The sequence below is a fragment of the Melanotaenia boesemani genome, chromosome 8 (assembly GCF_017639745.1).
Source record: "Melanotaenia boesemani isolate fMelBoe1 chromosome 8, fMelBoe1.pri, whole genome shotgun sequence".
In the NCBI taxonomy this organism is placed as follows: Eukaryota; Metazoa; Chordata; class Actinopteri; order Atheriniformes; family Melanotaeniidae; genus Melanotaenia; species Melanotaenia boesemani.
In genome coordinates, this window is record NC_055689.1 from 19952433 (window position 1) to 19969836 (window position 17404).

At 38.9% G+C, this 17404-nt stretch overlaps 1 protein-coding gene across 14 annotated transcripts in view; it reads right to left on the minus strand.

Annotated features, from left to right (window-relative positions):
• Positions 1 to 346: 346 nt before the first annotated feature.
• The window catches only part of LOC121644435 (adhesion G protein-coupled receptor L2-like), a 92729-nt gene continuing 75671 nt past the window's right edge, over positions 347 to 17404 (minus strand). For 5 of the 14 annotated variants that reach the window (XM_041992332.1, XM_041992333.1, XM_041992329.1 and 2 more), the window contains 9 exons: positions 16877 to 17086; positions 16067 to 16287; positions 15238 to 15304; positions 13011 to 13102; positions 11481 to 11649; positions 9625 to 9753; positions 7243 to 7339; positions 6097 to 6222; positions 347 to 2402 (listed from right to left, as the gene is read on the minus strand). In XM_041992332.1, coding sequence (XP_041848266.1) covers positions 1540 to 2402; positions 6097 to 6222; positions 7243 to 7339; positions 9625 to 9753; positions 11481 to 11649; positions 13011 to 13102; positions 15238 to 15304; positions 16067 to 16287; positions 16877 to 17086 — 1974 coding nt within the window. In that variant the 3' untranslated portion in view covers positions 347 to 1539. Of the gene's footprint in view, positions 2403 to 3010; positions 3065 to 6096; positions 6223 to 7242; positions 7340 to 9624; positions 9754 to 11480; positions 11650 to 13010; positions 13103 to 15237; positions 15305 to 16066; positions 16288 to 16876; positions 17087 to 17404 lie in introns of all 14 variants that reach the window. The other 9 variants (XM_041992343.1, XM_041992345.1, XM_041992335.1 and 6 more) reach the window with 6 other exon arrangements.

Consider the following 17404-nt stretch of genomic DNA (forward strand, 5'->3'; position numbering starts at 1 on the left):
CGTTACAAAAGAACAACAGATGTCCCATAAAAAAAAAAGGCAACAAAAGCCCATGGAGGATGAGACAGAATGAGGACAGGGACAAACTGTTGCTGAGAAGATCATGGCAAAAATCCACATTAGGCTTTATTTGATGTTGTGTTTTCATTTAAAGGTCAACGTCAAATGAAATTTTGTCCCCCGATGGATGTTAATATTTGCAAAGCCAAACAGATGCTGATTTGATTTACATGTTGTTTAGTTTTAAATAGTTCCTTATTTGAATTAATATGGTGCATATTTACTTTTTTCATTGCATGCATGATCGCTGCGGATGTAACAGAAATAAGGAGCCAAGACGTCTGCAAACAAGGAAATTTCACATTTATTTGATATCAAACAGGAGTTGAATTAAATATCAGCTGATGATGGGCTCTTACAAAAGAAATAAATTGAACCTAATCAGTGCTGCAACAATTTTTCACACTTCCCAACCATGTTCTGTTTTTTTTTTTTTTTTTTTCTTGAATAGTTAATAAATTAATTTGTGTCAAAGGATGAAACATGTCTGCAAAACCTGCAAAATGGCAATAGCATGGACATAAGTCTCAAACCTGACAATTTCTTTCAAGTAAAATAAATTACACAAATATCCAATTCAATCCAAATCTGTGCATGGCCCGGTGTTAACAAATATACTAACTGGCAAAAACTCATCATTCATGAAAGCAAAAGCACTTCACAAGCAGAGATGTGAGCATGGATTCATATGGACTGATGTCTCTCAAAACTTTTTTTTTTTTTTTTCGTTTTGTTTTCATATTCAAACATACTACAACAAGTCAAGTGTGAGAGGAAAAGCACATTTCCACCATTTTGATAAGCCTTGTCTGAAGAATCTTAACATGGAAAGGGCATAACTACTGAATGGTTGCCATTTCTTTTTTTTTTGTCCGTCTTTTCTTTTTGTTTGTTGTTTTACTTTTTACACTAGTGGTACAGCAAAATATATTTTCTTCAGCTGTTACTCGGACAACAGTTAAATGTGCAATAGAGAAAATATAAGGCCTGAGTCTGAATTAGTGGTTTCTTAATTTTACAGTCCTGATGGTGTAGTGGAGCCACACAGGTTCTAGTTCAGCACTACTTGACTAAAAAGACTCTGGTTCAGCAAAGTCCCCCAGGAATATGTCAGGATTTTCATGGTTCTTTGCTTGGAGTATTTTTCTTTCATCCCTTATTCTTCGATTTTTCTTTCAGTACAACAAAAATGTCAGACTTATCACTGAAACAGTGGCCTCTGTGTTATCCTCTGCACCTCATTAGTCCAGCAGCAGAGCTTCCACAGTCCACATTTGTCTGGCCCTAGTTGGATGTGTTTTGTGTGTTAATGAGATTTGTGTGCAAAAGTCATTCATTCATTCATTCCTTTTCCCACTCAGCAACTTTTCACTTCCTGTTCTAACAGGAAGAACATGTGCGGAGCAAGGCTCACCGGCTCTCTTGACATCAGCTAAAAGTATCCATCTGTTAAAACCTGTGCAAACAATGATGGCCTTCTCAGAGGCTGGTAATGAGCTGCATTTGTCCGTCACTGGGCACCTCTCCCTCCTGTGCACAGTTTTCATTGTTGGGTGGGATGATGCACCCATCGCTGGTGCCTCGGTTTATGTGGTAATAGGACAGCGGCTGCGGTGTATCGCCAAGCTCAGGCATGCTTTTATGATATGCGTCTTCGCTCTCGCTTTGAGATGAGCGTGAGAGCTCCTCCTCCTCCTCCGGCGGGTACGGTGAAGCTGAAGGCGAGGGAGAGTCTCTTAAATTTGGCATGCTGGTATAAAGGGAGTCTCTATTATTGTTGGGTGACTGAGAGCCCGTTTCCTCCACTGCCGTAACAGTCTCAGAACCATGGCCGTTCTGTCCCTCCAGGCGCCTGGGGGCCTTCTGGGCATTGTAAAGCAGAGAGTGAGTCCTCTGGGGCAGGAGGGGGGCCTCCAGCACCTCTTTATGGTGGGGGTGCAATAGCAGCTCCAGGGTGGTGTGGCCCACTCTTCCACTTCCTCTTTGGGGGGATGAAGCCTCGGCATGGTCTGCCACAATGGCATCATCCTCACTGCCACTCCCACCCCCACCTTGGTCCACTGTCACCCTGGTCTGTGGAGGCACCGCTCTGTCCCTCTCTCTAGGGGGTTCACGAATTCTTGGAGCCCCGCGGGGCCTAAGGTTGTTGTGGACAATCTCAGATATGATCATTTTCTCAAATGCAGCATCATCCAGGTTGAGGGCGCCCAGGTCACCTGGTGCCCGAACACCCACAGCCTCATAGTCGTCGTCGCGCAGGGAGTAGCTGTTGTTGAAATTGCCGTTGAGGGGAAGGGTGTCCATGGTGCTGATGTCCCTGCTGTTGCTGAGGGAGTGCTGTCCTGGAAAAAAGGCAAAAAGAGCAGGTGAGATACCGTTTTTCATCTTTTGAGAGAACATAAAAGCTTCCACTACTCCATCCACATTTAGTTGATACTGCTCAGGACACGTCACTCTTTTCCTCTTTGATCTCTACAAGTTGATTTTAATATTATGCAAGTACAAAAACTAAATATTCAAAGGAAAACCCAATGAGCTTCCTGCCATGTCCAACCTCATTATTGTAGAATATTGTTTAAGCCAATACAAGAGATTATCCTGAACAATATTGGAGAAATGAGAACAAAAGATGACTCAAAACAAACAAAAAAAAAATATATATATATATATATAGCACAGCAACATGTTGTAAAGTAGCTTATGACCAGGTAACAACATATCAGCGGGAGAAATAGCAAAAGGATGCGTGTAAAATAAAAAAGATGAATACAAGCTGATGGGGGTGTGTTGTGACATTAACTATGAATAAATCATTCCACCTGTTAAAAGAAGGCAAGACAAAAGGGTAATGTCAAACACAGATGGCCAGCCACCTCTCTGCACCCAGGCCCCACAAGCACAGCAACAACTCCTACACACCACAACAGACAGGCACCGTGCAATGACTCACTTTGCCACCACTCACATCAAGTGTGTCTGCTCAGGCTATCTGGCCTAAGAACAGCTGATTAGCAAAAAAAGTAAAACAGATGCTTTTTCAATTGCAGCAGAAACAACAAAATCACTGAAATAAGATAAAAGTGGAAGCTTGTAACATTCAGCCTGGATTCAGTTGATCTAACTTGGACCGTGTCCTTGCAATTAACTATAATTTAGCCCACGTTTGCTTAAATTGTTGTAGGTGAATGAAGGGTGAAATTATGTGTTTACCAGTTTGAGAGCTAAGAGCCAAATAAAGGACAACTGAATCCAGGACTCTGCAGGTGAAAGGGTTCAGCAGCAAGCACAATCTTTTTATAGTCTTCAGTAAAAGTGGCATTACCTGATTAACACTATGACATATGCATATTTAAATTTTTCCCTTTTCTGAGTTCCAATGTTATGTGCACAAAATACACACACATTATTGCACCACATTACTCAAATTTCTGGAAGCCCTATGACTAAGCTTAAGTATATAAGGATAAAAGGAGAGGACTTTGAGGACTTTGCTGAGGATTTTATGTCCTAGGTAGACTGTTAGTGTGGAAGTTAGGGATGACATTTTGTGGAGTGAAGGTGGTGTTGTTGCACACACACACAAAAAGAGAGGAAACCATAGTTTCCTGTGAACTGTATATTTCAAAATGAATGTGTAAAAAAAATTAATGACAGCGAAAATAAAAAAAATAAAAAAATAAAAGAACTTTAAAAACATTCCCAAAAAAGAAGTAAAGATCACTGAGAGCAAAAGGTCAGAGCGAGGTAGTGGTAGAAAGATGCTGGAGGGATTATCAAACAACTCTGAATACATCGGACTTTCAAATTTGCATTTGTTTATGTGCAGGCTGTGATTTTATTGCCGACAGGTATTGTCCACTGGGAGAGGGGGGAAATGATGTGAACAGAATTCAACTGGACACGGCGACAGCTGCACTCTGGGAATCGTTCCAGCAGATATTCATCCAAGATGTTCCCCTTTCCAATTTTGCTGCATCGGATGAACATCTGCGGAGTATTACTTAGTATTAATACACTTATAATAGAAGACAGGCTCATCCTTTTGCAGGAGCTAAGTGTAATGACTATAGCAGGCAAAATTTAGAATAAGCTTGTGTTAAACTTGACAGTCTCTCTACGTGCATTTCATACTTGGCTAGTGATCTTCACACCAGGTTTTGACTTTGTGTCACACTGCTCCTCTCAAACTATTTTCCATACCTTCAGTCTCAGATTTTTTCCCCATTTGTTACTGCGTTTGGATTTGCTCTGAATATGTGTAATATTTTCTACAGTTGCACCCATGTTTGAAAACAGCTAACTATAGCATTTTACAGGGCTAAGGAAAAAGTGTAAAGGAAACAGGTAAAGGAGAGGTTTATGCCTATAATGAGAATTACCTGCTAATTAAATGTTCCCTCTTTTAATCTGTCTCCTGCGCTCTATTGTTAACATGCAATTGCTCCAGACTGATTAAGCAAGTGAACATTTTAGAGCATTAATCAAACACTGAGTTGTGCATCTGAGCTGCTGAGCTAACCCCCGATAAAATAAATAAATAAATGAATAAAATCACAAAATGTCTTTGATTTCCTGTGCACACATCATTTGGTCTCGACCCTGCTTCATTATTTATAAGTGTAACATGCTCGTATTGTGCTATTAGTCAACTTGCAGCACAAATAAACACTGTGATGACTGAAGCAGGTTAATCGGCGTATCTGCTCCATACACACTTTCGCCATACTGCCATTTTTGTGTATTCTCTTTTATCATCAAATGCCTTTGAATAACTGAAGCCTGTAACTCTGCCCGCGTTGCGTCATGTGCTTCTGTTTTTCTCCTTTGATTGGGTTCTTTTGCTCTGTGAGAGAAGAACTAGGTCACAGTAAACACTAGTGTTATTTAAACTCAGTCTACCCTCCATTAAATGTTGCTATATGGCATCACTTCTTCTTGATATTATATACAGGGTAAGGGCACAAATTAACTTGAAGTGTTTGTATTTTACAGAGGAATTCCCATACGATTGCTGAGCAGACTAGATAAGAAAGCATTTACGTTAATCTCACGTTTCTCTGTACAATAGAGATACCTGGGTAGATTAAAGTGACTAAAAATACAAAGAAGAAGCTAGTGGAGAAGAACAAAAGGTAAATCTTGTGTAATTATTCACAACATTTTCATTAATACTGTGTCACAGACACAATCTCAAGCTTTTCATGTTTATAATAAATCCAACACACGTTCCATTGCATATGTACATTTTGAGAAGTTTTGCTTTTTGGCAGAGAAGAAGATGAAAAGACTGATAAATCATTTCCAGTCTATATTTGCTAAGCAGGCAATAGCCAAGAGAGTTATCGCAAAATAAAAACGGGAGGCAAGGGTAAGCTGTTAACCTGGCAGTGTCAAAAGACAACACAATCCAGCTGCAGCCACCTTTAAAGCTCACTAATTAACATCTTGCATCTGATATATTCATTATATAACTACTCATTTATAGAAATAGTTATTCAGTTTTTTGCCGGATCAAGCGCTTAAGTATTTCTTGGCCAAAAACAGTTACTTTCTTTCTCAGTTGGTTGCCTTGGGAACTGTTCAAATGCAAGTGGTAGATTGGGAAATATCCCGCCCTTTAATGCCAAATTGTTGTTTTGTGCGGATTAAACAAATGAGATATAACGTGTTATATAGTGTGCTTATAAGTTGCTGATAGGCAGATTTTGTTACAGAGGCAGCATTGTTTGCTATTAAACCCCACAGCCTGTTTTTACTTTTTTTACACCAACCAGATAAAACCTATTAATTATCAAGCTTTGGAAGTGCTGCTAGGAGGATTTTGTTACCTAGGCCTAGCTAGCTGTTTCCTTTCTGTTTTCACTGTCCATGCTAAGATTTTCCAGTGGTTGTTCAGCTTTGTGTTCAACAGGCTAGAGTGGTTACAATCTGTTTCTCGTGTAAAAAGTAAACATGCACATTTCTCAAAATGTTGCACATGTGCTCTAAAACAACCACAAATCTGTGCAAGAGAAATGGTGGAGGGTGGATGTGCACCTGGGGAGTGAAAGGCGGGTGGAGAGGGGGTGTTGCACACCACTGTTTCTGCCAGCAGGTTGTTATAAGGGTTAGTGTCGTGGGTTCGGAGGAGAGGGTTAGTTAGGAGGTAGTTGCCAGTCATCCCTGAAATAACAGGAAGAGAGACAGAAAAGGAGAAAATTAGGAGGTGAAAAACAGTAAAGGAAGAGCGCTCAAGCTTTTGTGTTTCATGGTTTGTGGTGGTGCATTGGGTATCGACATACACTGATATTCACCGTCCACAATCTGACACCCCAAAAGATTTATGACCTGTGCTCCGTCTGCCTTTTATTACAGACAAAGCAGCCATAGAAACGGGGCCAGAGCAGCCCATTATTCAAACAGTCTGGTGATGTAACTGACAAACAATATTATAGCGACAAGTGTTGACCAATGCATAGCAACACAATCAGCTGCAGTGTTTTTGTGACACAAATTCATCTAAACAAACTCATCCAGTTGAGACAGTAGACAAAACATGTCTGAGTGGCCTACCACAGTATCCCTATCAACTTTGGCGTGCTTGTGTAACTAAAATGTAATAACTACCCTCAGTTATTTGGATGGATCCCTAAAAAATTGTGCACATGCATGCATCTTTAAAAAAAAAAAAACTTTCAGCTAATTCAGATCTACAGCCAAATCTGCACTGGCACGGTCCATGGTCTGAGTTTCATGATGCTGGGATCATTCCCAAAATCTGCTCTGACCTCCACCTGACTTTGCTCATCTCCCTCCCCTACTTCCATCCTGACAGTCACTCTGGGATGAAGATGATTTAGAAGCCCACTCCTCAGTCAGTCTCTCCAATCAGGGTTGTGACATTACCTCAAAGTCCTCATCTATATAATTTTACACCTCACTAAATACCGCATCTTTTATCTATCTATCTATCTTTTTTCCTCTCCTTTTAGTAAGCATTAACAAAAAAAAAAAAAAAAAAAAAAGCTGTAAACTTAGCTGCTATTCTTTTGATTGCTGATCACTAATGAGAGAAGCAGAAGCAACATTACATTCCCCAGCCGCCACAGAGCAATGAAGTGTTTACTGTGAATTCAGAACTTCATCCCAAAGAGAATAGAGCATGTGTCTTGTCTGGTGGTGAAAGAAGCGATGGCTGCTTACCCTGGTTGAGTGTGGAGGAGCTGTTTATGTCGCCTGAGATGAAGGAGGACTCCGACTGCTTTCTCACAGTGTCGTTCCACATCCGCCTGATGCGGCTCTGTGTTGAGAAAAAAGCAACTACTGATCAGGGCTCGACGTGGTGCCGTTGTTTTCTAGGGCTTTTGGCCCCGAGGACTGATGGGATATGTGGGTTTGTGATTCAAACCTACACCTGTATACAAGATTTAACTGACTTGCTGTGTGATGACATGTTTGTGCTACAAAACCCCACACGTGTTATTGATCCTACTGCTTCCAGAAATGGATGTGCTGAGAATCTAACAGTTTGTAATTTGAGATTGGCTGCAAGCAGTTTTTTTTTCTCTCTCTCTCAACAGAAAGAGCAGAAACAGCCAGTAAATTCCCAGTGGTGCTTCTTCTAAGATAGATCTCACAAAGTCATCTGAGCAGATATTATGAGAGGCATGCACAGTATGTCCTATTCAACATTTCTCTGTTGTTTGGTCAGTAGCTGCACCATGCTCATGGCATCAGAATTTTATTATTATTTATTTATTTATCCTGTCAGTTGTTTGCCAACAAGCAGTTAGTATCCCTTTTCACATACTGGTTGTGAAATCCTCTTTAACCCGCCAATGTTTCTCTTTAGTAATTCATACATGCTAAACAGAGGAGGCTGAGCCCTGCATCGGTGTGTGCTTACAAACATCAAGCTAGCATCACAGAATGATGACAGCATCCTCACGGAGTGATCACAGGTCATTGGTTAGAGCAATATGTTCCATGATGCTGGCTTGCCCTTACACAAGGTTTTTTTCATATACGCCTTTCAAGCTGGGAGTGATGCACCTTCACAGAGCATCGGTCTGCTGTGTGAAAGTGCAGAGGCAGCATGCACGGTTGAAGTTAATTTGCAGGTGATGTGCCTCTAAGCCAGCAAAGGAGGCAGTAACAGAGGGAGGTATCAGTTATGGCTTGAAAGCTGTGTGTGAAAATGCCTGACATTTAAGTGAAGAAACTGGTTCTACATTTGAATGAGTAGTTTTATTTATATTATCTAGTACATTGTCTTGTTTGTGTCAAAGGTACAAAAATAGCCCTTTATTTATTTTACTTTATTTTTTCTTTTCTTTTTTTTGTTGTTTTAGGTACAAAGACGTTAATCCTGTTCTGCAATACAATTTTATATTTTTGAAAGAGCAAAAAAGATAAAGAATGTTATGGACCTGTAATGTGATGCATAAGGAAGAATATACTAAAACTCTGGTTCTCTTAGATTTCAAACAGAAACCTTGGAGCACATTATTTTTTGCATTTACAGTGACAGAAAATGTCCATAAGGCACACAAGCTGCAGTTCTAAAAAACATATAAATGTTATTTATAGCAAGTGCTTTTATTATTATTATTATTATTATCAAAAAGAAAATCTGTATATCACCTTTAAATAAAGAAAATTAAGTAAAAAGTAAACATCTGCATCTCTAAAACAAAAAAAAAAATGTTTTTGAAAAAGTAGATCACATCATTTTTAGAGCTGATGAAGTCAGACACCACTGTCACTGTAAACGTGTGTTTCATTAGATTCAAGATAGAGGTTGTGATATAAGGTTATGCAGACAAATTGATTAATAAGGTTACATTTCAAACTGTTGTTGATACTTTTCATTGGTAGAATATTTCTAAAAGTCAATTCACAAATTAAAGGGTGATTAACAGCACTGATTTATGTGGAAAAAAGAAAATCAATTATGGAGATACCAGGTTTTCATTCAACCCTGCTACTGCTTTTTTATATTTTCTAACTTTTGACTTGATTGAGTGTCTTTATGTCAAATGCAATCTACCTAAAAATGACTAAATAAGAGCTTTAATTAGATTAGTGTGATCCATTTATGAGTCATACTGTAATATAACACTTTCTGATGAAATTTTAATCCTTATCCTTCCATAACATTACAATGGAAAGCCTTAAATATAAAACCAAACACTGTAAAACGATCACTGAAAGATCAATTTTTGTATTTATTTAGATGAAGCAAAAGGTTTAGTTTTAAAAAACAAAAATAAACACAAAATTTTACCTTAAAGTCCTTTAATAACAGGTACCAGTACACAAGTATGTTTAAGAAAAGAACAACATACTTTTAGTACATTTCAGTCTTAGTTTTAATCTTGTAATTGGGTTTGAAAATGATATCATCAGGCTTGTCCATTAAAGATGCTAAAACATTAATGAGAAATATAATTTTATTGCAGAGAACTACATAAAACACAGAGCATGTAATGAACTGAGAGTGACCTGCAAACTCGGCACGTCTCCATTTTTACTCATGGCTTGCTAAAGCATAATCCCTTATTTATTTGATTCTTACTGGAGTACCTGTGTAGCAGAGGAGTAGCGGGCTGTGGATCGAGACGTGGCTGTCTTGGCTGAGCTGTGGGAACCCTCAGACGGTAGCGCCCCACAGCACTGGGACTGACGGAAACATTTGCTGTACTCTTTCCGAACCTGCAAAAGAACAAAAGATCAGTACAGACATTCAGATAGAGACTGTGACACATCAGCCTCCTCAAGAGAGCAAATCCCAAATCTTTATCAAATGCCAACCAGTTGACAGCAGTTTAAATGCCATACCTGTAAAGAATAGGATACCAGACAATATAAGACATAATGCTGGATTATAGCAAAGACACAGTCTGACATGAGTGCAGCTCAGTAAGAACATAAAAGTGTCTGGAGAATTTTCAACTATTTCATGTAAATTATCTACCTTAAAATTGGAGCGACACAGACATTCTTGAAGAGGATTTATGCCAAAAGAAGGTTTTCATTCCTGTTTTATTTGACTATTAATCTAAAATTCAATGGGCCTCTTTCTTTCTGAGCTTATTTTTTACTTATGAATCTTTTACAAAGATTGTAGAAAATCTTTCTTTCAATCTTTCCACAAACAATAAGGAGTACTCTTAGAAACATTTGAATGCTGATTCAGTGTTTATTGTTGATCAGTTTATTAATTTACAATAATAAAATTACACTAATATTTGTGTCAGATTTTCAAAAACTTTTGGTCCTTTGCAAAGCATTTTGTTATCTTAAAATATATTATGAGATATTTCAGGATGTTCCCAAACACGCTAATATCCTTCAGGGCAAAAATAAAGTATTTTTTATTCATTTGAGAACAAGTCACAGTCACGATGGAGGTAATTTTATTGCTGGTCTTCCTATAACTATTGGTTCAATATACTGCACACATGTGCAAATTAACTGAAAGCAATATCACTCCACAAATGCCCAAGTCATCCCAGAACCACTGACTGAATTAAGTCTTTAATAATTAAAATAGAACTCAACAGTTTCTTTTTTCTCATAATTAGTTTTATAAGGAGATTGAGGTTATGCCCTGAACCCAAGTTAATAACACCACTTACCAACCTTCGGATTTACCTGAAGGTTTTATTTCAGATGCACGTCCATAGAGTGTACCACATCTTAAAATGATGCTGGACGTGTTTGGATGCTACAGATGTCTATTTTCCCACTTTCCCTTTAGCCACCATGTGGATGTGAGTCCTGATGTGTTTATGTTTGGGAGTAGAAAATGGTCATTAAAGTAGTAATAAAGCTGCTTTTATATTGTTTGAATACCCTGTGATTATTTATAACCAACTGTATGATTAAAAATAAAGTAGAACAAATAGGTTTCAGTGCATATCTTTACTATTTTTATTACTTATTTTAATTTATTCTTTTGGCATTTTGCTTATTATCCTATTTTTTTTCGTGCATTTACCTAGACAAAGAAGAGCCAGCTGGGATTTCCTTTCAACTTACAAAGAGATTGGCATTAATCAATCTAAGAAGAAAAATGAGTTTTCTTAAAAACAACTTCTGAAGAACTTTGAAACATATTTAATATTATCTTTAGGATGATATTTGTGAATCAGATAAATTGAATTTACCATGATACAAAGCAAAGTACTTCAGACTTCATATTTAAGAAACTGACATGTTTTAACTACTTCATCATGTCAGTTAAGAAAATACCAATTTAAGATGTGAAGATGTCATTTCTCATCCAACCAGCAGTTATAAAACTAAAGACCAATCAATTTAGGGACAATTTAAAGACATTTCACAGGCTAGATTTGGCTAGTTATACTTGATAAATTCCATTTTGTTAAGTACGTTTTCAGCACTGTCCGAATCACACAGAAGCAGGACATTCTTACTTTTTTCTGGAGTAGGCAGTGAAAGATGAAGATGAACATCCCTTGCAAAGTGTTGAAAATGGTGAAGAGGTAAGCCATCACAATGGAGGATTCATTAAGGAAGAACAAGCCAAAGGACCATGTGAGCCCCAAAAGGCAAAGCAATGCAAACGCTCCCAACACCCATGATCTGTGAAAGAAGAAGTAGAGTGATGTTAGCAAGTGGAAGAAGAAAACTATGCTCAGCTGCATCTCTGCCTGTTTTACTACTCTTGGACTGTACCTTTAAAAACAGAAAACATTGTTATTTGCTTTTTCACTTTTGGATAAGTTGGACCTCTGTATGAATGCAGATACAAAGTTTTGGAATGAATCAGTCTCAAACAACATTTCTATGGTCTTTCTCAAGAGTTGCTGGCAGAAGAGACCGCACACACAGCAGGTTTTTCGTGGTGCCTTCCAGGAAAGCCTAAAGGATACAAGACAACTTAACAGTCAGGCTCAGTGACAAAGGCTGGTCGTTACTGATGCACAGAAAGAAGGGAACCATCCTGAAAGCGATACAGAGAGCCTGGAGAGAAGCGAAGAAATGGGCCATCAACATGTCGCTGAGAAACCAACCACAGAGAAATAATCATGCCTGATTAGACATGATGTCCCTTTGCTTGCGCTTTTTGTGCAAGAACATAATTTTCCTGTCTGAAAAATCGCAACTAATGTCATAAATTATTTCCACTTTTTTCTCTTTATCTATTTTTATCTAAAAAAAATTCCAGCTTTCAATACAAAAATTATATACATCTGAAGTAGCCACTAATTAATGATAGTTAATGAGTTTTGACTGCTTGTTATGATGTGTGAAATCCAACATACACAAATGTGGCTTTTCAGTGAGCTAAAAACAAACCTGAAAGCCAATTAAAGGTTTTTTTCTGCTTGTTTGGACAAAAACCAGCGTAGCTCCCTTAAAATCAAACACCCACGTAACATATGCTGGCATGTCGTCAAACATATTGTTGTACAAGACGCCTAACTTAGAAATGGTCAGGGACTTGTATCAACCTGATGCAGCCCATCAGAAACGAGGGGGAGGGGGAGGACGCTTTTTCTGTTTTAAACATCTTGAAAACTACAAGACATGTGGTTGGGATCCATCTTCCAAAGATGCCTATAAAGTATACTAGCACAGGGGAAAAAAGATGCCAAAAGGTCAGAAATGCACTTATGAAGAAATAAAACAGGCAATATGCCCATGTGTAGTGCAAATACTGAAATCATAAAATGAGCTAAAAAGGCAGCTCTGACAGACTGAAATAAAACCTAAAAAGGGAAAACTGTTGGTCCAGTTGGAAAATCAAATAAACGTGTAGGTCAAATGCAGCTTTTTAAAATTATAGCAGGAAGGCAGAAGCAGTGATGGTGCATATTATTTTTCTTCTTACACATAACCGACTCCCCCACCCCCCTTCTCATAACAAATACACACACACAGAGTCTCACAGCAAGTAACAACAGCTTGGCCTCTTAATCTCCTGGAGTGACACCCCTTACCTGATACCCCCCAGCCTGGAAGAGTCGGGTTTCATGGAGGTGGAATGCTTCACCATCTTGTACATCGTCACCACCAGGAAGATGACATTGACCTGTCAAAACAGATGTGCATCATAGTTAAGAGACTGCACTCAGTAAGGCATCCAATTCCTTGTGCTAGCATTGCAGAGGGAGGTTTTTACATACTTCACATGTCTACATGCACCATTTAGACTATCTAGAAATGCTGGTTTGTTAGTAAGACTTTGTGTTTACATATTACTTAAGTAAAAAATATATAAGTATTATCAATAAAGGGAGTTTTAAAAATGTCACTTTTCACAACTGCATCCAGTTATAGTCTTTATTATTAATACTGATGCATTAGCATCTAAGCATCTTCACTATATGCATTGCTGAGTCTGTTGTGGTGTTGGTTCTGAACTGAGCAATACACATACATTCAGTGAGAGGACTATAAAAATTTAATGGCTCTGTGCTGATCACGAAGCACACTGACTTGCAGAGGGAAAAAAAAAAAAAAAACTGTGAGAGGTTATCGCTTTTGTCATCTTCTCACAGCTCAAGCCTTCTATATAAGCGGACTTCAATGTTTATCTCCTCTCTCGTGTTTGCCATTATAGTCCACCCCAAACACTGAGCGCAATTACAGGAGATGAGATGGTACATGCAATAAAGCCCAAACAGATCTAACACTCTACAGCCAGAAGCCCCGGAAACATTCAGAGAGGAAAGCATGCCATATTTTAGAGGCAAGTTTTACTGAGGCCAGGAAAAACATTTAAGTGATTCAAGCCATACATCTAGAAAGGTTTCCATGCTCTCAGGATGTCTCTCTCTGAGCACTGCAGGGCCCGTAGCCACAAAGAGAGAAGGAAGAGCTTCTATTTGGCCTGCTACCATATTTAACCTTTCAAATGTACTTCTGTACATATTCAGTAAAAACCCAACGTGTTTTCTTTTCATGTTATTAAAAACTTCAGTGCCATTTGTGTTCCAAGCAAGCATTTTTTAAAGCATACCATATCTTCTGTAGATGGAAATAATAAAAAGCTTGACTTTGCAAGAGAACAAATCATAATGAACAACATGTAGTGTTCTGACTTTTTAAAATAGTTCATAAGCAGGAAGTTCCTGATTATTATCTCAGATGGATGCATTCTGAAAAAAAATTAAAGCAAAGGCAAAAACTATCAGGCAAATGAAAATGGCCTGTAAATTAAAACAAGCGTGCCAGTGAAAAGCAGATGTAAACCAACATCAAGGTGAAAGATGGGAGATAAAAGAAGTGGCCAAAAAGGCAGGAAGATGCTTTTAGATCACAGAGTTTTGTCTCACAGCCACTGGGGCCAATTTACGTCTGCATAAGTCGGGTGGTTGGAGATGCATTTAACACAGCCGTAAGTGATGACACAGATCCAATGAGGCAGACAGACCGATGGACAGTGAGGCGAGAAGCTAGGAGGCACTCTGCAGAAAGCAGAGGCAGACTGCATATGGACTCCCCCCACATGCTTGGTCTCTAAGGGCCCGTCCTCTATAGTTTTCAGGTCTCTAACTTCTCCTTCAAATAAAGCCCATTAAATCAGTGCTGCTGATGCAGATCGTCTTCAGGTTTTGCATGTTTTTACAGCCATTCAACAGAACTACACACATCAACGTTGCCACGTGGATATGCATTGCGCATTTGTTCAAACCTGTGTGCATGCATGTTGTGTGTCTGTCTATGTGAACACCCTGCACTCTCCATGAAATATTAAGAGGTGAAGCTGGAGATGTCCGTGAGCTCGGATTGGCTGTGGATGTGTCATGATCCTCAGCAGGGATATGAGCTGTGGTAATGGTTGTCTGGTCCACCCACTCATTACTTCCATGTTCACCCCTCACCAACATCACCCTTGTTTCCCTGCTGAGCAAATGACCTTCATGCCTGAAACGATTTCTCCTCTTGATTGCAGGAAGGGAGTATTCTCTAGATGTTCAGAGAGGGTCAAACAGCTCTAAGTTGTTGCCGCTCAACAATTCTGATTTCAGAGGATTTCATAGCTGAGTGGACACTGATGTCCTTGTGTCAGCTATAATGGGACCACTTTCTTTTCATGCAAATTGATCGGCGAACGTTTAGCTAAGAGGCTGCAAGCAAACACAGAGTAAAAATCTATAAACTCTATTGAAAGAAACTCTTCGAGAGAGAGAGAAAAAAAAGATGCATAAATTTTAAACTTACCACTATTATGAAGGTTACAGGTCCAATAAAGCTCCAGATGAAATGGTTATCCACCCTCAACCAGCATCTACAAAAAGAAAAAGGTAATGTTCAGTTCAGTAAATCATCCCTTTGCCAAAACAAGCTTGTGTCTCATCGATCAGGGCCCAGTGGGGCTGGCTGGATGATAGGTTACAGCAACAGAAAAGCGACTCTTCTGACCACAGAGAAGAAAACCCAACCTTAAGGGAGTGTTGGCCTTGTGCCATGAGAAGCTGCAGTGTAAAAGGGCAGTGGTTATTGGACTCATGACTTCACAGTCTGCAAATGTGAGATGTCTGTGTGTACCTAAGACTGTGCACAGTAAACAATGAATATGAGACAGTTTAGGAATTAACTGCACCTCGGTCTGTATTTATCAAGAAAAAGAAATGAAGTAAGGACTACTGCAGTGAAAAAGGCAGTTTACTTGAGTCCCATAAATTAGAGGATTGCAGTCTTACAAATCATAAAGCTTGCTGCTTGGATGAAGACCAGCAGAGAAGTGCATAAACTTTTAACTGACAAGGGCGGCAATTATCCACATGCAAAGAATAAAAAACTGGCAAGTCAGTCCAGCTAGCTAGTACATTCATTAATGCTGCTGCTGTGCTCACAGCCTACATTTTTTAACAGTGACAGGCTGTAAATTTGCCATGGGGCAGAGGTGGACTACACTTTGTGATATAACTATCATTAGCACATAACATACTATACATGCTGTGTGGGTGTGTCTCAATGGAGATGCTCATGATTTTTATCCCATCTTTGCAAAGAAAGAGAATAGCCTCTGCAAAGATGCTACACTTACGCCCGCTGTGTGCCGTAGCTTCTGTAGTCGATGGCTGCTGAGATGCCCACCACCACAGCTGGGATGAGGTAGCCAGACATATAGTAATATTTTCTGCGTGAGAACTCGCTCTCAAACACCTCGACCAGCATGAGGTAGAGCTGCACGCCCTCCAAACACATCCAGGTGAATGCAGCCAGGAAGCAGAAATGGAGGACTCCCGCAATGATGGAGCACACCAACTTTCACAAAGAAAGACAAAGAAATTACACACAAGTTAAAGAGAATGCAATTTTTTTTCCCCATTTTCTTTTTAACTCCATAATTACCAAGATACAACACTGTATTTTTTTTTATCACAGTTTTAAAGTGTAATGTCCAACAATGTAATGTCCAGTTCTAATTATTAAAATTTCAAATTAACATCAAGATGTAAATGTAAATATATATAAATAACATCATGTCCCAACATCAAATAAACTTACTGTTTTTATGAAAATGCACATCTGGAAAAGTTAATACAGTGGATTGCAAACTCTCATTTGAGAATAGAAAGAATGCATCTTCCTGCCATAAATAGTACTAATCCCATAGATCTCAAAGTTTCCACAGATACAAATAATATAGCAAACCTCTGATTATGCTTCTAGATGACAAAATGGTCCGGCCATTTTAAGCAGACTCCTATTATTTCATTTTAAAGTGGATGTTTTTTAAGTGATGTACCACTTAAAAGGAAAATTGAGGGAAAAAATTCAAGCATATAAAGGTTAATCACTTCAGATGAGACTAAAATAACTAACGGCTGCTGTGGTATAATTTCCTCTGTACCTTTGGTTCCGTCATGTTTATGCCCACAAGAAAAAGAAGCTCGCCAATGAAGAGGTTGAGGCAGAGGTTTTTGTGGATGGTGTTTCGGTCACTTTGCAGACCTCTGAAGAAGCAGAAGGTGAAGAGACTGATAGCCAGGCAGACTAGAGACACAGCGATTCCCATCCTGGTGATGACGGTAAGAAGCAGCTCATGCATGCTCCCATCTCTCTGCAGACACACACACACACAAAGCATGAATGGCCTTCCCATTTGCACTTGTCATTATGAATGGCATTTAAGCACATAATGGTTCTAGCTATATTCCTTGAAGAGCAGATGGAAACATCCATCTATATCATGAAGCTGGAAATTGATGGGGTCTCTAGTTTTGAAAGAAAAGCTTCACAACTTTTTCTGTCAGTCTGTCTTGAAAAGCCAGGTAGCCTTTGAAATGTTAAAGTTTTTTGCCTCATTTATTAGAAAATACTTACCACTTCTGCATTTTTTTAATCTGTAGTTAATAGCGGTGTTTTTGCCATTAAAAAT